Below are 20,646 nucleotides of genomic sequence, written 5' to 3'. Positions count from 1 at the left end.
TGAAGCAAGTGGCTGAGGTGACCCCTAGGATATCACTACAGGTCTACAACCCCCAAAGCTACAGAAAGTGAAAGTGAAGTCACTCAGTCATGTCTGACTCTTTGCGACCCCATGGACTATAGCCCACAAGGCTCCTGCATCCAGGGAATTTTCTAAGCAAGAGTACTGGAGTGGGTGGCCATTTCCTTCTCCAGGGGATCTTCCTGACCCAGGGATCGAACCCGGGTCTCCTGCATTGCAGGCAGGCGCTTTACCACCTGAGCCACCAGGGAATCCCAAGCTACATAAACCAATGCTTATCTCCTTAGGCTGGTAGCCGACTGCATTCGATTTGATGGGTCATGTTATTTATCCTATCATTTTGCCTTTTCATACTGGATACTGAAAGAGGAATGCCCCAGGTCAGTAGGTGTCCAATATGCTACTGGAGATCAGTGGAGAAATAACTCCAGAAAGAATGAAGGGATGGAGCCAAACCAAAAACAATACCCAGTTGTGGATGTGACTGGTGATAGAAGCAAGGTCTGATGCTTATAAAGAGCAATATGGCATAGGAACCTGGAATGTTAGGTCCATGAATCAAGGCAAATTGGAAGTGGTCAAACAGGAGATGGCAAGAGTGAACGTCAACATTCTAAGAATCAACGAACTAAAATGGGCTGGAATGGGTGAATTTAACTCAGATGACAATTATATCTACTACTGGGGGCAGGGATCCCTTAGAAGAAATGGAGTAGCCATCATGGTCAACAAGAGAGTCTGAAATGCAGTACTTGGATGCAATCTCAAAAAAGACAGAATGATCTTTGTTCATTTCCAAGGCAAACCATTCAATATCACAGTAATCCAAGTCTATGCCTCAACCAGTAATGCTGAAGAAGCTGAAGTTGAACGGTTCTATGAAGACCTACAAGACCTTTTAGAACTAACACCCAAAAAAAAGATGTCCTTTTCATTATAGGGGACTGGAATGCAAAAGTAGGAAGTCAAGGAACACCTGGAGTAACAGGCAAATTTGGCCTTGGAATATGGAATGAAGCAGGGCAAAGGCTACTAGAGTTTTGCCAAGAGAACGCACTGGTCATAGCAAACACCCTCTTCCAACAACACAAGAGGAGACTCTACACATGGACATCACCAGATGGTCAACACAAAAATCAGATTGATTATATTCTTTGCAGCCAAAGATGGAGAAGCTCTATACAGTCAACAAAAACTAGACCGGGAGCTGACTGTGGTTCAGATCATGAGCTCCTTATTGCCAAATTCAGACTTAAATTGAAGGAATTAGGGAAAACCACTAGACCATTCAGGTATGACCTAAATCAAATCCCTTATGATTATGCAGTGGAAGTGAGAAATAGATTTAAGGGACTAGATCTGATAGATAGAGTGCCTGATGAACTATGGACAGAGGTTCATGACACTGTACAGGAGACAGGAATCAAGAGCATCCCCATGGAAAAGAAATGCAAAAAAGCAAAATGGCTGTCTGAGGAGGCCTTACAAATAGCTGTGAAAAGAAGAGAAGTGAAAAGCAAAGGAGAAAAGGAAATATATAAGCATCTGAATGCAGAATTCCAAAGAATAGCAAGAAGAGATAAGAAAGCCTTGTTCAGTGATCAATGCAAAGAAACAGAGGAAAACAACAGAATGAGAAAGACTAGAGATCTCTTCAAGGAAATTAGAGATACCAAGGGAACATTTCATGCAAAAATGGGCTCGATAAAGGACAGAAATGGTATGGACCTAACAGAAATAGAAGATATTAAGAAGAGGTGGCAAGAATACACAGGAGAACTGTACAAAAAAGAGCTTCACAACCCAGATAATCACGATGGTGTGATCACTCACCTAGAGCCAGACATCCGGGAATGTGAAGTCAAGTGGGCCTTAGAAAGCATCACTACGGACAAAGCTAGGGAAGGTGATGGAATTCCAGATGAGCTATTTCAAATCCTGAAAGATGATGCTGTGAAAGTGCTGCACTCAATATGCCAGCAAATTTGGCAAATTCAACAGTGGCCACAGGACTGGAAAAGGTCAGTTTTCATTCCAATCCCAAAGAAAGGCAATGCCAAAGAATGCACAAACTACCGCACAATTGCACTTATCTCACATGCTAGTAAAGTAATGCTCAAAATTCTCCAAGCCAGGTTTCAGCAATACGTGAACCGTGAACTTCCAGATGTTCAAGCTGGTTTTAGAAAAGGCAGAGGAACCAGAGACCAAACTGCCAACATCTGCTGGATCATCGAAAAAGCAAGAGAGTTCCAGAAAAACATCTATTTCTGCTTTATTGACTATGCCAAAGCCTTTGACTGTGTGGATCACAATAAACTGTGGAAAATTCTGAAAGAGATGGAAATACCAGACCACCTAACCTGCCTCTTGAGAAACCTATATGCAGGTCAGGAAGCAACAGTCAGAACTGGACATGGAACAACAGACTGGTTCCAAATAGGAAAAGGAGTATGTCAAGGCTGTATATTGTCACCCTGCTTATTTAACTTATATGCAGAGTACATCATGAGAAACGCTGGACTGGAAAAAACACAAGCTGGAATCAAGGTTGCTGGGAGAAATATCAATAACCTGAGATATGCAGATGACACCACCCTTATGGCAGAAAGTGAAGAGGAACTAAAAAGCCTCTTGATGAAAGTGAAACAGGAGAGTGAAAAAGTTGGCTTAAAGCTCAACATTCAGAAAACGAAGATCATGGCATTGGTCCCATCACTTCATGGGAAATAGATGGGGAAACAGTGGAAACAGTGTCAGACTTTATTTCTGGGGGCTCCAAAATCACTGCAGATGGTGACTGCAGCCATGAAATTAAAAGATACTTACTCCTTGGAAAGAAAGCTATGACCAACCTAGATAGCATATTGAAAAGCAGAGACATTACTTTGCAACAAAGGTCCGTATAGTCAAGGCTTTGGTTTTTCCAGTGGTCATGTATGGATGTGAGAGTTGGACTGTGAAGAAGGCTGAGCACCGAAGAATTGATGCTTTTGAACTGTAGTGTTGGAGAAGACTCTTGAGAGTCCCTTGGACTGCAAGGAGATCCAACCAGTCCATTCTAAAGGACATCTGCCCTGGGTTTCTTTGGAAGGAATAATGCTAAAGCTGAAACTCCAATACTTTGGCCACCTCATGTGAAGAGTTGACTCATTGGAAAAGACTCTGATGCTGAGAGGGATTGGGGGCAGGAGGAGAAGGGGACGACAGAGGATGAGATGGCTGGATGGCATCACCGACTGGACCGATGTGAGTTTGAGTGAACTCCAGGAGTTGGTGATGGACAGGGAGGCCTGGCGTGCTGCGATTCATGGGGTCGCAAAAAGTCGTACACGTCTGAGTGACTGAACTGAACTGAATTGAACTGTTTTTTATCCAACGGGCCACCCCTCCCATTGGCCTGAGGTGCCACGTGAACTGTGATCCATTGACCCCAACCATGCAGACACCACAGCCGGATGAATTACACTCTGGAAAGACTCTGCATGATACATCTGAAGTTAATTTAAGGCCTCTGGCCTGGGCAGGAGGACAGACAGAAGGCTGGTCTTGGTAATCCATGGTGCCAGGTCAACCGTACATGGGCAGCAGGAATGTTCATCCCCACCTGACTTTAGACAAAACCAGACAGTTGGCAACGCCAAACAGAAAAGGTGAGACAGCCAAGCTTTGAGAAAAGCAGCACAGCGCATTGTCAAAACCGGGGAGGAAGCAGAAGTGCCTTCTATCTGACACAAAAGAGCCAAACGACAACTAAAAAATATAAATAGCTTGAAGTGAAGTAACTCCCCTGAGACAGGCAAAGGTTTAGTAGGCACAGAGAGCGATAATCATAGATGCAGACAGTTGTCTCATCAAAACTAACACCTTCTCACCAAAAGACGATCAGGAGGTATGAAGGCATGGCATAGCCTGACTGTAAAAGCTGCAATACATACGTCTGACAGAGACTTATTTATACCCAGAACATGTGAAGAATTCTTATGACTCAATAACAGGATGACAAGCGAGGAAAAGACAGAATGTTTGAATGGACGCTTCATTTCAGAAGGCCACATGCACTACAAGACCCTACAAGCACTGTAATCAGGGAAATATTGGGTGGGCCAAAAAGTTCTTTTGCACTTTTTCATAAGATGTACTAGGGAGCTGATGGCGAAAAAGACAAGTTTAGCACACACTGACCCTAGGCCCTGTCAACCACACTTCGAAGTGTTCACCCAAAAGAAAAGACACAGGGTTGCACATGGATGTTCACAGCAGCTTTATTCACCCACAGGAGGTGGCAGAGACAAGAAAAGGACCAAAATGTTGACAAAGGGGTCAACATGCATCAGTCTGAAAAGTGTGATGCTGAGTGAAAGAAGCTTTAGGCAAAAGAGTACACATTAGATGAGCCCATTCGTGAGGTTTCAGAACATGCCTAAACAACAACAACAACATTGAAGATGGTGGTTGCCTCTGATGGGATGGGAAGGGGTAGGCTGGGTAGAATATGAGAGATACTTCTGGAGTGTTGATGCTCCAAACTGTGATCAGGGTTGGGTTAGCACAGGTGTATGTATTTGTTCAAACTCATCCAGTACATTTCACTGGATGGACCTTGGACCACAAAGTTAAAAAAAAAAATCATATAGAAATACTGAATACTAGTCCATGATATGCACGCTGAAACCTTTAGGGGTGAACTGTTCTGATGCTTGCAACTTTAAAAAAAAAGAAAAAAACAAGATTCATTTATTTCTTTTATGGCTGTGCCAGGTATTAGTTGCTGCTGTTGGGCTTTTTTCTAGATGTGGTGAGTGGCCTTCTCATCCCAGTGGTTTGTCCTGTTGCAGGGCACAGGCTGTAGGCACAGGTGAAAAAAAAGGTGAATGAATGGTTTGTGGATAGACACATGACAAAGCACACATGGCCACGTGTTAATGGTATAATCTAGGAGGTATGTCAAATGGAAGCTACTATCAAATTGTTTGTTCTTTGCAGGGGGTTTGAAAATTTGCAGATAAAACACTGGAAGGAATGGCATCAGGAGAGTGAAAAAAGGCCACAGAGCATGGAACTGGGACCCTCGGGTGCCGTCCTACTGTGGATGGACTTTGGAATTTTAAGAACAGTGTGGCTCTGACAACACACGCCAATGAGAATAAATGGATGGATCTCCTTAAAACACTCCTCAGTCTCCTTTGCTGGTTCTTCCTCCTCTCTAACTTAACTGTTCTTGAAGTAGCCCAGGGCTTGGAGAAGGGCAAGGAGCACTCTGAAAATGCTCCCACCCACTCTGGGTCAAATATTCAATCAGGACAATAGGGAAGGATTCTGCTGCACATGGATGGCGGCTGTGATCCAGCCACAGCAGGAGTGGCGGTGCCCCTCAGAGGCCATGGGGAGGGAAGATGTTCCCAATGGGTGGGACCAGGAGAAGGACACCTCATCAGCCAGTTGGTGGCAAAGGAGAAATGGGAAGATTCCCCAGGGAGGAACAGCTAGCTCCATCTATGATCTGTCTCTCCAGATCTATTGCAATCAGCAAAGTCCCAAGAAAGAGAAACTGCCCTGGGCAGCAGCTAGCACTTCTCCAAACTCACGTGACATGGCTTTCCACAGCGCTATGAAAGCAGAAGTATCTAACAAAGGATTGTATTTAGCAAAGTAACTGATGAGATGTAACTGATGTAACTCATGTAACTGATGTAACTCATGACACCAGAGCTACAGGGCACTTCAAGACCATCTACAGTAGATGAGTTACCTCTACCTCTGTGCAAAGTGTCCTAGCACACACACACAGATACCATGGAGCCATGAAAAGGAAGTTCAGGGGTTGATCTCAAAGAAATGTTGTTAAGTGAAAAAAAAAAAAGGTGGGGGAAGGAAAGGTATGCTGTGAAACAGAAGAAAATCTTCATATCTGCTTGTAAATATGCCATCTCTCTCTGGAAGGACATGTGAACAACATGGAGGAACTGGGAGACAAGAGAAGGGGCTCAGAAGAAAACTGGATTCATTTCAGATTAATCTCTAAACAGGCAGATGAAAGCCTTCTCTTGTGGCAAGACAGAATTTTCCTAAGTGAGTGTCATTTAGATTCAAGTTGGGAGCTTAAGGACTTGTGTGTAGTGTGGACCCTATTTTTTTTTTTAGATATTCATTTATTTGACTGTGCTGGGTCTTAGTTGCAGTCTGCAGGATCTAGTTCTCAGAGCAGGGATTGAACCCACGGAAAAGTCTGAGCCTTGGAAAAGTCCCTGGGCCCTACTGAAAGGAGATCCCAAGGAAGGAAGGTAAATAGAAACCCACACACACACAAAAGGAAGTCATGAGGATGAGACATTTCAAGAATGTTCCAGCAGACGGCAGAGCCAAGAATGTGCACCCAAGAGAAACTAGCTGGGGAGGATTGCAGGAAGGAGGAAGCCGGAGTCTCATCAACCAGAACTGGAGATCAGGCTGTCCCAGGCTGCACAAGGGGCTGAAAAAAGAACTGAGCTAGGCGTCTGGTCATCCCTAACAAGATCAGGGAGAAGCTGGATCAGTGAGAAACAGAATAAAGCTGTTGGGTTGGCCACCAGTCAGAATAATACAAAAGCCTCTACCGACGTTCCCTTTTTAGCATCGACCTACAGCAAGTTGCAAAACAATTGTAGGTAAAGAACAGACTGTAAATGTCAGAACCCTTACAACATCAAGGTCCTCACACACACGACAGAAAAGAATGAAGGGAAGGGTCTTCCAATCCTGGGAGACCAGCGAGAAGGAAAGCTGTCAAAGGAATGAATGGAGAATTTTTAGTTCTGCTGGATTTTGGCCACACGCTTGGGTTACATTTAGTGACAGTCAGAAGGCTTGTCCTTGTGGAACCAAGAGGAGTCCCTTCTTGCTGCAACTAGAGAATGCCTGAGCTCAGCCATGAAGACCCAGCAGAGACAAAAACAGAAAAACAAACCAGTACTATTAAAAAAAAGAAAGAAAACCACAAGGAAATATCACCACGCAGCCATCAGAGCAGCTATGATCAAAACCAGTGATAAGACTAGTCGTAAGGATGGAAAGAAACTGAATCTCTCATCCATGGCTGATGGCAGTGTAAAATGGGACAGCCATTCAGGAAAAGAATTGGGTGATTTCTTAGAAAACAAAATGAGTACTTTACAAGTGAGCAATGCTGGTAAAGAATCACAGGGAGACCTGGGTTCGATCCCTTGTTTGGGAAGATCCCCTGGAGAAGGGAAAGGCTACCCACTCCAGTATTCTGGCCTGGAGAATTCCACGGACTGTATAGTCCATGGGGTGGTGAAGAATAGGACGCGACTGAGAGACTTTCACTGTATTCACTGTAATGGAACAATACAAATGTAAATGTAAAACCTGCTACATGAAGGTTCGTACCTGGGCTGGATGAAGCACAAGCTGTAATCAAGATTGCCGGGAGAAATATCAATAACCTCAGATATGCAGATGATACTACCCTTATGGCAAAAAGTGAAGAGGAATTAAAAAGCCTCTTGATGAAAGTGAAAGAGGAGAGTGAAAAAGTTGGCTTAAAGCACAACATTCAGAAAACTAAGATCATGGCATCTGGTCCCATCACTTCAAGGCAAATAGACGGGGAAACAGTGGAAACAGTGAGAGACTTTATTGGGGGGGGGGGGCTCCAAAATCACTGCAGATGGTGACTTCAGCCATGAGATTAAAAGACACTTACTGCTTCCCTGGTGGCTCAGACGGCAAAGTGTCTGCCTACAATGCAGGAGACCTGGGTTCAATCCCTGGGTCGGGAAGATGTCCTGGAGAAGGAAATGGTAACCCACTCCAGTATTCTTGCCTGGAAAATCCCATGGACAGAGAAGCCTGGTAGGCTACAGGCCATGGGGTCACAAAGAGTCGGACATTACTGAGTGACTTCACTTTCACTTTATTCCTTGGAAGGAAAGTTATCACCAACCTAGACAGCATATTAAAAAGCAGAGACATTACTTTGTCAACAAAGGTCCGTCTAGTCAAGGCTATGGTTTTTCCAGTGGTCATGTATGGATGTGAGAGTTGGACTATAAAGAAAGCTGAGCACCGAAGAATTGATGCTTTTGAACTGTGGTGTTGGAGAAGACACTTGAGAGTCCCTTGAACTGCAAGGAGATCCACATAGTTCATCCTAAAGGAGATCAGTCCTGGGTGTTCATTGGAAGGTCTGATGTTGAAGCTGAAACTCCAATACTTTGGCCACCTGATGCAAAGAGCTGACTCATTTGAAAAGACCCTGATGCTGGGAAAGATTGAAGGCAGGAAGAGAAGGGGACGACAGAGGATGAGATGGTTGGATGGCACCACTGGCTCAATGGAGATGAGTTTGGGTAGACTCCGGGAGTTGGTATTGGACAGGGAGGCCTGGTGTGCTGCAATTCATGGGGTTGCAAAGAGTTGGACACGACTGAGTGACTGAACTGAACTGAAGGTTCATACAGATTTACTCACAGTAACTCAAACCTGGAAATAACCAGGAGTATCTATCACAAGTGAGCAGCTCAACAGACTATGATCCATCCAGACTTTGGGATGATTCCCAGCAATAAAAATATTGCCAATGATTTGATTCCAGGTATATAACATTATTGGGATGACAAAATTACAGAGCTGGAAAACAGACTAGTGGTGGTGGTTACGTATCTTCACACACGTGACAAAATGGCCCAGAGCTACACTTACACGTCACAGCAATGTCAAGTCCATGGTTTCGACAATGTACTATTTTTGATCTCGTAGGAGACAGAGTTGAAGTTATTGCAAAAAAGTTGCAAAACAGCTGGCAGGTAGCACTTGTTTGCACCCAAAGAGCTGTAACTAAGAGAGCACAGTAACCAATGGGGAGAGGCAACAACAAATCGTGGAGAAAGTTGCAGGAATCTGGGGTTGGAATGAACAGGCTACAGCACATGGTGACCCCAGAGCTTCTCAAAGCATTACACACAGCGACGTGGAAGCATGTGACATCAAGTTGGAAGAATTCTCTCTGTTAAATTAAGCACCTTATTTGTTTTTTACCATGTTGCAGGTATTAAGAGATTTGAACAGATAGACTGAGGAGTTCAAGGATCACTGACTGCATGCCTGACTTGCCCTGATTCTGACTTACAAATCTTTGTTCACTAGTAATCGTGGGGTGAGAAAGCTCAAAATCAAACCCGCAGATTCATTCCATGGATCTGCCAGCAACTACCACTTGCTGCTGCTGCTGCTAAGTCACTTCAGCCATGTCCAACTCTGCGACCCCAGAGACGGCAGCCCACCAGGCTCCCCCACCCTTGGGATTCTCCAGGCAAGAACACTGGAGTGGGTTGCCATTGCCTTCTCCGAACATGTACCACTTACATGTCTTACAACCCAGCAATGCTGGTAAAGAATCTGCCTGCAATGCAGGAGATTTGGGTTCGATCCATATAACCAGGGATTCATCAGTAACCATAGCGGGTAAAGGTGGCCATAAAGTCTGGAAACACAGATCAGATTCTCTTATCATGTGCTGTAAAGTACCATCAAGAAAGCATTTCTTATGATTCATCTGGGTTTGCAGACATGGTGGAGCCCTACGTAACATTCTCAACAAGGACAGAGTCAAAAGTCAGTCCACAGAAGACCGAGTGAACTTGGCAAGGGGGTGGATGCCTGCGTGATTGGGGGCCTCATCTCTTCATTCAGCTCCAGGACACGTCAGCCTTTAAATTAAGGACTCCACAAAGCCTGCCAGAGGTAGAACACATCAAACCCAGAAAAGATCAACACTTGCTATGCCAAACGCTGGACTTTTCAATGTGCTTATCCGTCAAGACAGTCCCCATTCCTAATGACTCAGAGCCACTATCACACTCCCTCAGAAGCTGCCAGTGATGAGAGAGATACCCGGAATGCTCTGACCTGGCACCCGAAGAACCAACTCGCACCCATGGGGCGCACCCCAAGCACCACCTGATGCCCCTGCTCTGACCGCTCTTTGATGGCACCTGGCATGCCAGCCCCTGGCACCCCCAGCCCACAGACAATTGCGAGGAAGGGCAAGACAGACAGACAGATGTGTGCGGAGCAGGGGCCGCAGGCTGCAATTGGTTCCCTGTCTCTCCTGTCCTGCCCCTCAACTGCTGGAACTTGGCGTGTTTCCACAGCTGGTAAGACACGTGCCTTCCAACGGGTGGCAGAGACTTTCCATGGTTTGTTCTGGGACTTACTGGCCCCACACTGGACCACAATGTTGAGTCCTTCCCAGTGCCATGAGCACCCGTGCCGGGTGATTACAAAGTGATACAAGCAATGCTGAGCAAACAACATCGGGCAAAGGTGTTCGATTGCTTTCTGTGACACCAGTACCCCCCTTGGCCAGGGAGGCCCCCAGCCACACCCAGGCAAGATGGGGGATGGCTGTCCCGCATGAGGAGGGTGCAGGGCTGCCCTTTGCTCCGCAGCCTCTCAGGGGCTCATAATCACACAAACTGCTGGGGTGGCAAGACCTGGCCTCTGAAACCCTCTTCAGAGGAAACATCTGCAGTGGGTTCAAAGGGCAGAGGCAGCAGCTCAGAGGAAGCTGGGATTAAAAAAGAGAGAGAGATGAAAAAACAAACTTAGCGGCAGGTGGCGGAGGTGGATGACTTGAGCAGGGGCCACCAAGTCACATTAAGAGCTGGTGCCAGTGACGGGAGGGAAAGAATCAACATGTTAGGCTGATGGGTAAGCCCTCTGCCCACTGTTTCCAGGTACCGTGGGGCTTCCCTGAGAGCTCGGTTGGGAAAGAAGCTGCCTGCAATGCAGGAGACCCAGGTTTGATTCCTGGGCCAGTAAGTTTCCTTGGAGAAGGGCTAGGCTACCCACTCCAGCATTCTTGGGCTTCCCTGGGGGCTCAGCTGGGAAAGAATCTACCTGTAGTGTGGGAGACCTGGGCTCAGTCCCTGGGTTGGGAAGATTCCCTGGAGAAGGGAAAGGCTGCTACCCACTCCAAGATCCTGTCCTGGAGAATTCCACAGACTGTACTGTCAGTGGGGTCGCCCAGAGTTGGACATGACTGAGCGACTTGAACAGACTCGGAAGAAGGCCCAGGCCAAGTAGGCAAGTGATGGCCCACACCAGACACCAGCTGCTCAGTCCTCCTGGGCCAGGGCAGGCTCCACTTTGGGAAAGAACACAAGGAGAAAAAAAAAAAAATGAGAAAACCCAAGAGGGCTCAAGGTACCAGAAAAAAGGGGACACTGTTTCCCCACAAATACGAGAGCTGCACAAAAGGGCTGGGAGGAGAGCCTCAGAGGCAGGATTTTATGCAAGTCCTGGCTTCAGTCCTGATGAACCAGGTACCTGGGATGCAGGCAAACAAAGCACCTGCAGCAGGACTGGCAGGCTGGTGACTTCAGAGCACAAACGTGTACAATCGGCCCTGGGACATGATGGTTGTGAGCTGCCAAAGGTCCGCTGGCATGAGCATTTCTTGCACAGTCAACCCCGCAGCACCATACAATTCAGTCCAGGGTCGGTGGCCTCTGCTGGTGGCTGGAGGCTTGTAGTCGTGGATGAACCATAGGGACGGAGGAATGAATGCGTATGGATACGGCTCAACTCTATGCCGCCATGTGAAGGAAAAAGGCAAAGTGAAGCCTCAGAAAATTCTATGTTACACCAAGCTGTACTCTGGTTCCCTAATTTGGAGCATGTCTTCCCATTTCCCAGCTGTGGAGTCAGTTCTCCTTTGAGCAACAGTTAAAAACTTGAGCAACTGGTGCTTAAGGGAAAAAAAAAAAAATCCCTGCCATCCATGAAATGCACCTGATTTCATCTCCCCCACCCCAGGGGACCTCTGGCAAAATCTCCAGACCTCTGTGAGCCCTGAATGTCCCCTCCCTGGAGCACTGTTGGCCGATGGCACCCTGGATATCTCCAGCCTCAAACCTGTGCAACAGCAGATGAGGCCGAATCTGCTGGCCAGGAGCTCTGCTGAGTGGATACTCAGCTGGAGCCAGACTTCATTCCTGGGCCATTAGGCCCAAGTGAACTTTCAGGGACTTGCAACCTATTTCTTCAGCTCATGGGAAAGGGGCAACTTCAAACAGGCCAGCAGAGACAAGTAGGAATTTTACAACACATTTTATGTGCACTAAGGGACTGCCATAAAGAACAAGGTCACAGAGAGCTCATAAAATGTTTCTTCAAGGAAGGACACCTATAGTTAAATAGAGGAGGCAGCCTCCACTTCAAATGTATTGCAACATTGTGTTCTGATAAGACTTTTTCAGTTATCAAATACAGACTACAATCAGAAGGGAAACTTTGGTTTTTGAGTCTTTAGAACTTTTACCGAAAGCAATCCTCCTCAATGAAATGTTTGGCAACAGGAATTTCTGAATTGCTTTAAAGCCAACAGCTTCCTCGGAGGGAAGGTGAACCTCAGGAAATAAGAAATCAGCCAGTTTGTGGGGTCAGGCCACCCCTCATGGTGTGGAGATTCTCCCTCGAGGTCCACAGTTGGGCAGTTCTGGAAGCTTTTCATTCTGTGCTTTACCAATTTTTCTTATCCCATCCTCAAATCCTTTCATGCAAACAAACTACATAGGCAGGAGACTGTATCTGGTATTGCAGGATAAACTCATGGCTCCACAAAAACTGCTGCTTACTCAGAGAGTAGTGACAGAGCTTCTGTTCAAAACTGCACACAACGAATCTCCCCAGCCTTTCCACCAGGGTCAGAAAGATCTCCAAGGGGTCGGGACACTGAGTTACAGGTGGCACTCAGGTTGTGCAAAGTGAAAGCAGGCACACAGAAAGGCCTACGTAAGCTGGAGTCCATTTGTAGGACAGCCTCAAAAAGGCAAAGTGATAGTGTTTTCCAAATGCTGCCGGCGGTGGGCTGGGGGGGGGGTGTTCCATGCTTCTAGGGATGGCAGGGGGTTGGGGGGCAACCCTCAAGTACTGTGGTCACAGCTACAGGGTGGGATGTATGTGTCCAATGTCAATGAACTGCACAAATCAGTGAATTCTATTAATGCCAAGTAAATCTCAATAAAGTTGCCAAAAGAAAATTCAATAAAGCGAGTTTGGCAGGGGGTGGGGACGGAGTTAAGGCTCAGCCAAGTGAGTTGACTGATGGGAAGAAAAGCAAAAAAATCACATTTCCAAGCTTATGGGGAATCAAGGAGTTTCAGAGCTTGATCCCCTCCTAGCGCACTTGCCGCTGCCTAACTTGCAACTTTGTCTTCCCCACATGATCATCCTGCTGCTCCTGGAAGCCTAGACTACCGCAATCCTGATTTGCAAAGACGGAAAAGTGTGAATATGGCACCCTGAGGGAAACAGCAAGCTCAATGCAGATACAGAATGCAGCCTCCCTCTGATGCCTCCCAGTCCACAGTCCGCAGCCTGCACACCAGTCTGCTGGGACCTGGGGGATCTGCAGTTTCATCATATGCCCAAGTGGATGGGTGCGCTGCATAACACGTCCACCTCTTCAGGCACTTAGTAATTTGGGAACCATTTCCAAGGCCTCACCTGGAAAAAGTGAGTGTGCAAACAGCCCTGCCCTGGAAGATCTTGGAGGTCTAGAAAAAGATTCACACTCGTGAGTTCCCAGGCCAGCTAGTGTCTGATGAGCCCTCTGTCTCTGGGTGTCTCTGTGGACATCCTCTCTTGGAACCTGGCCAGCAGGCTGTGAGGAGGCCAGGGAACATGGAAGGGCTGCCAGTGGGTGCTGGCTGATGGCTGACCACTGAGACCCAGCTTCAGTCTTCAGTTGAGTGAGTGGGCCTGGCATGCAGCCTTACCTTGAAGTCGCTCAGTCATATCAGACTCTTTGAGATCCATGGACTGTAGCCTACCAGGATTCTCCGTCCAGGGTATTTTCCAGGCAAGGGTACTGGAGTGGGTGGCCATTTCCTTCTCCAGGAGATCTTCCTGACCCAGGAACCGAACCAGACGCTTTACCCTCTGAGCCACCAGGGAAGCCCCAAGATAACAAGAGAATCAACTCTCCCTTATGGGCCATCTTTGAGGATAGAGGTGAGTTGCTATTTATGGGCCATCGCAGGAATCTTGGTGGGGGGGCGCAGAATTACTCCTGAGATGATGCCTGCCCACAGACACAGGCCACCCGGGTGCCCCCCAGCGCCAGAGGCCCCCGCAGAAATGCCACGGCATGGTGACTGAGCACTTTGAGGCCAGCGTTGGCTCTTACCACCAACCCTTTCTGCTGACACAAGCACTTAAGCAGACCTCCTCTGGGCTCTGTTCCTGAAAGTCTTCTCCGTGACCCCGACTCCGTCCACGCAGAAGTTTCCCCCGACCTTTCATCAGCTCTCGGGGCCAGGGGCCGCGGCCTCTGCCGATTCCCGCCTAGAGGCGCCGCGGAGTCCCGAGCCAAGGCGCCCAGAAGTCCCGCACGAGCCCCGGGGGTCAGGACCCCTCCCCGAGGGCAGGAGGGCAGACGGCGAGGCCTAGAGTCGGGGACCGGCCCTCACCGCATGCCGTTGGGGGGACCCCGGGAGCCGCTCACCTCGGGCCGGTTGTGCTTCTGCAGCAAGTGCTCCAAGTAGAGATCGGAGAGCGCCGTGCGCATGCCGCCCCCGCCCTCGCCCTCGCTCGCCTTCAGCGTCATCTTGCGGGAGAGCCGGGCCGCCTGGGACGCGGGGGCCGCGGGGCCGCGGGACCGGGCAGAAGCTGGAGCGCGAGGGCCCGGTAGCCTGCGGCGCGCGGAGGCGGCGAAGGCTGCTGGGACTCGGCGCGCCTGGGCCGTCACCACCCTGCAGGAAGCGCGCCGGGCGCGCGGGGGCGTAGCCCCGCCCACTCCCCGCCCCTGAACACGCCCCCCGCCTGGTCTCCGCCCCCGAGGCCCCCAGGGGCCCGGCTCTGCGCACCTGGGCGCCGGGAAAGGGCGCACAAGTACATCTCCGAGAATTAAAGCCACGAAAACAAACAAACAAACAAAAAATGGAAGGCTCAGTGGCAGCCAGGAGACCAACATTCCTTAAGAAGGCCAGAGCGGGATTCCTTAGCACCCTCACACCTTCCTGGCGTTCACCCCAGCAGCGAAGGCACGAAAAACTTGCTGAACAAAACAAACATTTCCTGTGCTTACAGAGTTCAGGGCTGTGCGCCATCTGTACACACATTTGCCTGATAAACACCTGGCTCCTTGACCCAAAAGGAATAACCTCGCAGTATTACAAGCAGTACATTACTCTGCGTAATCTTGTTCCGACCTTCCAGGACCTCTTGGCCAAGAAGAGAAAAACCCAAGGGCCAAGAGTTTGCAGCCAAATCACCCAGTTTTCTCTGCTGAGAGACTGAGCTCATGTGATTGATGGATGGCTCCCTTCTCCAAGATTACCCTCAAGGAACTATAGAAGTCTGAGACACACACAGAGGGAGAGACAGACAGACAGACACACACACACAGGGAGAGAGACACAGAGACACACACACACACAGAGGAAAGGGAACTATTGAAATTAAGACAGTGGGATACCGTGCACAGATAGATTAAATGAGCAATGAAATAGATTAGAAAATGCAGAGATGCACACTGGCCGGTGTGTAATTGTGGTATCTGATACAAGTGCCATGTTAGGTGAGTAAAGAGACACTTTTTATTAAACCACAGTTAGGAAATGTTTGGAGAAGGCAATGGCACCCCACTCCAGTACTCTTGCCTGGAAAATCCCATGGACGGAGGAGCCTGGTAGGCTGCAGTCCATGCGGTCGCTAGGAGTCGGACACGACTGAGCAACTTCACTTTCACTTTTCACTTTCATGCATTGGAGAAGGAAATGGCAACCCACTCCAGTGTTCTTGCCTGGAGAATCCCAGGGGTGGGGGAGCCTGGTGGGCTGCCGTCAATGGGGTCGCACAGAGTCAGACACGACTGAAGTGACTTAGCAGCAGCAGCAGCAGCAGGAAATGTTTATTTATATTGAAAGAGAGGAACCTGGAACCATTCTGCATGCCATATGCAGAAATAAATGTATTCCAGATGGATTGAGGACTTCTCTGTCAAAAACACACTTCAAAGCTTTTGACTAAAAACATCAGCAAAGAACTTTTAGACTTTGGGATAGAGAAAGATTTCTTAAACAATGCAGACAAATCATCGACTGTAAAAAAATATTGATCAGCTTGACTTTAACATTAAGAGATTTCACTCATCAAAAGGCAAACTAAAAAAGCAAAAAAGACCAGATGTGACTTGTGGAAAATATTTTCAATACAACTGATGAAGAATTCCTATTATGAATATATAAAGGTCTACAAATTAATAAGAAAAACACAAACAACTCAGCAGATCAATGGGTTAAAAAAAAGAACACGAATAAGCATTTCACAGATGGAGAAACACACATGAACAATAAACATATGAACAGATGTTCAACCTCATTAGTGATCAAACCACAAGGAAATACCACTGTGCCTCCATTAAACTGTCACAAATTTAAAAGTCTAACAATATCAAGTGTTAGAGGAGATGAGAACCCATGTGAATTCTTGAACGTTGCTGCTGAGAGTCTACATTTGGCAGTACTATTAGGAGAACAGCTTTGTGTTTCTTCAAATTGAACATGCATCTCCCCTCTGAGCCAGCAACCTCACTCCTAGATGTATATATTGATGCAATTCCAATGAAGGTCTCAACAGATAGGTTTTGTGAAACTGGAAAATCTCATTTTAAAATGTGTATGAATTTGTAAAGAACAATGTGGAGGGACTTGGCTTCCAGATCGTGCAACCTATAACAAAGTTATGTAACTAGGAGAGTGTAGGACAGGCGCAGAAAGAGACAAATAGACCAATGGAACAGAAAAGAGACAAGAAATGGTGACATGACAAGAGGTGTCACAGACCAGTAGGGAAAGGACACACTTGCACTTAGGGCAACTGGGCATACGGGGGATCAAAACAGAAACCAAGACTGGTCACAGGTGAAGGCACACAGGCTATAGAAACTATGGCAGCCAGAGAACTTCAGAGGCAGGGAGTCCTCGAGCAAAATGTAGCTGAAGCTTTTCCTGAGGCCAAGCTCAGAGTGGAAAAGTACTGGGAAGGCAAGTGGGCTGACTCCAAGGAGGGCTGGTCATACAGCTGGTCTTCTTTTCAACATGCACTCGCCTGTTTCTGGTCAGCTGGTTCCAGTTCAGTGTGCTCAGTGCTCAGAATGAGGCCTTGCTCTTGAGAATTTATTGCTTCTTGGAATTTATTGCAGCTATCTGCTTTTCTAAATTCCTAGAACTGCTTTGAGGCACAGAAATTTAGTTCAGAGTTCACGACTGGAAAAACATCGTTTCTCACAATTTTCTTCAAAAACTAAAATTAGGCTTGATCTCATCTCAAAGAAAACTTTATCCCGAGGAGCTGAAGGACGTAAAGGTGAAAGGCAAAACTGTAAAACTTTTAGAAGACAACATGGGAGACGTCCTTTATGACTTTTGGGTGGAAAGGGGTCCTTAAACAGACGCAAGGAAAATTATCACCAAATCACAAATACCACCACAATATTGAAAAGTCACTAGCCTCCAATTAAAATTAAAAAATTATCGCCAAATCAGACAACATTAAAATCAAAATACAACCCTCAGAATAAGGGACGGTATGTTCCACATTTCTAGCCTACAACATATTAGTATAGTGAGTATACAAAGAAGTCCTACTGATCAATAAGGAATAAATGAAGCTAAAATTAGAAAAATGGGCACAATTCATTAACAGGCATTTCATAGGAGAGAGATAAATGTCCTATCAACACAAGAAAAGATCTTCAATGTCATCAGGTGTCAGGGAAATGCCAAGTAAGAAAACAATAAGATACTATGTTCTATCCACCAGATTGGTTAAAAAAAAAATATGAAGACTATGATGTTATATCTTCTCAAGGGTGTGGGGTGATGGGGGCACTTGGCCTTTGACTCAGAAAGGCAGTCACAGATGACACTCTTCAGAGAGACTTTTGCACATGTACCCTACTAGACATGTGCAGTAATACTTCTGGAGGCTTTATTCAGAATAGAAAAGACGGAAACAACACACATGTCTGTCCACCGTCAATGGGCTAAATGAGTAGAGGTCTTTTCATACAGTTGGGTTACAAAGGGGTCACTGCAGCTCCAGGCATCCACGTGGCAGAAACTCAAAACCAAAAAGAAGAAAAGCACAGAAGAGAGTGCACGCCTGTGGTTTCATTTTCAGAAAACTTAAAAACAGGCAAGGCTCTGGCATGAGGAGACCAGATGAGGATTACGGGGGGTGGGGAGAGGGGGGCCAGTGAGGAGGAGCTGCTGATCCTAAAGGGGAGAAGGACAGTGAATGTGTCCGCTTTGTGGGAAGTCTCCAAACTATACACCTTTGACTTGTGCTCTTTGCTGTAGGTAGGTTATATTGCAAAAGAGAAGCTTGAGAAGTCTGGGGCAGCAAGTTTAGGGAGACTTCAGGAATTTGTAAAATCCCAGCAAAATTAAATAGTGGATTGCCTAACATAACTGGCATGGACTGCAGCCTACCAGGCTTCTCTGTCCATGGGATTTGCCAGGCAAGAGTACTGGAGTGGGTTGCCATTGCCTTCTCCAAACTGGCAAAAATATAAAGCAAATCAAGGACACAACAGAATATTCAAGAGAACAGGAGGGGGAGGTCTGTGAGCCTTGCACAAGTGCTGCATGGTAGCACGCCTGCAGCCTCTGACCCAGCCATTCCCCGTTCAGCAGTTTGCCTTAAGGAACAGTGTGGGCAAGATAAAAAGGACTGTGAAGGTGTGTGTAAGGAGGCAGCTTAGATTCCCCTCCCCAGCCCCCATGTGCTGCTTAGTGGGGGAAAATGTAAGTCCACATCCTGGCTGATTGAAAGCTCAATACTACCTGGTCAGTTCAACTTCCTCTTCAAGTCTGATCAGAGGATGGTCTCCTCTCACCAAGTGGAGTCTGAGATGGAGGGTGTGTGCCAGGATCTTACCCCTGTATCAGTCAGAACATCCTTTTGATACATGAGGCAGGGTGCTCAGGGCTGGTACACTGGGATGACCCTCAGGGATGGGATGGGGAGGGAGGTGGGAGGGAGGGTCAGGATGGGGAACACATGTACACCTATGGCTGATTCATGTCAATGTAGGGCAAAAACCACCACAGTATTGTAAAGTAATTAGCCTCCAATTAAAATTTAAAAAAAAGAAAAAAGTGTACAACTCACTAGTTTTTAATAAATTAACAGATTTGTGTCAGCTTTCCAGTTTTTATATACCTATGCTGTTCAAGTTGCATGTAATTTAAATTATTCTTAAGTGTTTATTTACCTCAAGAATAAATGATAAGTATATTAAAAAAAAAAAAAGAACACCTGTTTGGTATTTCTCTTTGCATTTTTTGAGGCAATAAATTCCTAACCTCCTGTGGTTTGCCCGGAACCCAGCCCCTGGCTTGCTCAGGCCCAAAGTCCAGGAGGCATTCTCGAAGCTTCAGTTCTTTCCCACTCCTCGTCCAGTCACTGTTCAAATCCTGATGGCTCTCACTTCTCCCTCCGTCCAGATTCTGACACTGAGTACAACTCTGCCAATCCCCACCCTGGTGCCAACAAGGCTATGTCTTGCCTGGATTTTGGGAAACCTCCTGGCTGGTCTCCCTGCTTTGGACCCTCTCAACATGGCGACTGAGATGACCCTTTAAAAACACCCATCAAATGACTTTCCCCATTTTCCATGGGCTCCCAGGAGAACCCAGATCTTTTCCGAGGCCCACCAGGTCTTAACTCTGCCCCAGGCAGACTCTCACCCTAGTCCCCTGGCGCTGCTGTGTCTTTCACTCTAGCCAAGCTCGCTGTTTTCCTTGTTACTTGCTCAGAACAGGAGGTGTGCCATAGTGTTTGCGGAGTGAGTGATTTCCAACTCGGAACAGCAAGTTCAGTGCAGTTCAGTTCAGTCGCCCAGTCGTGTCTGACTCTTTGCGACCCCATATACTGCAGCCCACCAGGCCTCCCTGTCCATCACCAACTCCTAGAGTTTACCCAAACCCATGTCCATTGAGTTGGTGATGCCATCCAACCATCTCATCCTCTGTCGTCCCCTTCTCCTTCTGCCTTCAACCTTTCCCAGCATCAGGGTCTTTTCCAATGAGTCAGTTCTTTTCATCAGGTGGCCCCAGCAAAGTGAAAAGCAAATGAATAATGTGTAAAACTATCACCTGCATTACATGTATAATAGTGAACAAGTAGGAACACCCTAGGGCTTCCCTGGTGGCTCAGCTGGTAAAGAATCTGCCTGCAGTGTGAGAGACCTGGGTTCGATCCCTGGGTTGGGAAGATCCCCTGGAGAAGGGAAAGGCTACCCACTCCAGTATTCTGGCCTGGAGAATTCCATGGACTGTATAGTGCATGGGGTAAGTTATTATGGAGTGGTGATTAAATGACTTCAGTTGAATCCACTGTAAGAAATACTACGCAACATTTACTGACACAGAAAGATAGCCACCATGTGTCATAGAGTGAAGGAAAAAGTAGGCTACAAAATATGATAGGTTGGTGAAAGAAAGGATCTCAGTGAGCGACTTTCTGCGATTGTGTATACATCAGCATTCACTCCATAAAAAAAGCCCATGTTTACATTTGTTTCGGAAATGCTTGTGCTACTCTTTTGTG

General features: G+C 47.0%; 1 protein-coding gene and 1 non-coding gene across 6 annotated transcripts in view; both read right to left on the bottom strand.

The window, feature by feature from the left end:
• The window catches only part of MPP1 (MAGUK p55 scaffold protein 1), a 31,825-nt gene extending 17,085 nt beyond the window's left edge, over positions 1 to 14,740 (bottom strand). For 4 of the 5 annotated variants that reach the window (XM_068962306.1, XM_068962308.1, XM_068962307.1 and 1 more), the window contains exon 1: positions 14,534 to 14,740. In XM_068962306.1, coding sequence (XP_068818407.1) covers positions 14,534 to 14,635 — 102 coding nt within the window. In that variant the 5' untranslated portion in view covers positions 14,636 to 14,740. Of the gene's footprint in view, positions 1 to 8,724; positions 8,801 to 14,533 lie in introns of those variants that run through there. The other variant, XM_068962309.1, reaches the window with a different exon arrangement.
• TRNAC-GCA (transfer RNA cysteine (anticodon GCA)) lies at positions 200 to 272 on the bottom strand. The gene has a single exon. It is a non-coding gene; the product is annotated as a tRNA-Cys (tRNA).
• Positions 14,741 to 20,646: the final 5,906 nt, after the last annotated feature.

Source organism: Capricornis sumatraensis, chromosome X, assembly GCF_032405125.1.
Source record: "Capricornis sumatraensis isolate serow.1 chromosome X, serow.2, whole genome shotgun sequence".
Lineage (NCBI taxonomy): Eukaryota > Metazoa > Chordata > Mammalia > Artiodactyla > Bovidae > Capricornis > Capricornis sumatraensis.
Note: the sequence above shows the minus strand (reverse complement) of the source record. Positions and strands in the feature narration are given on the sequence as shown.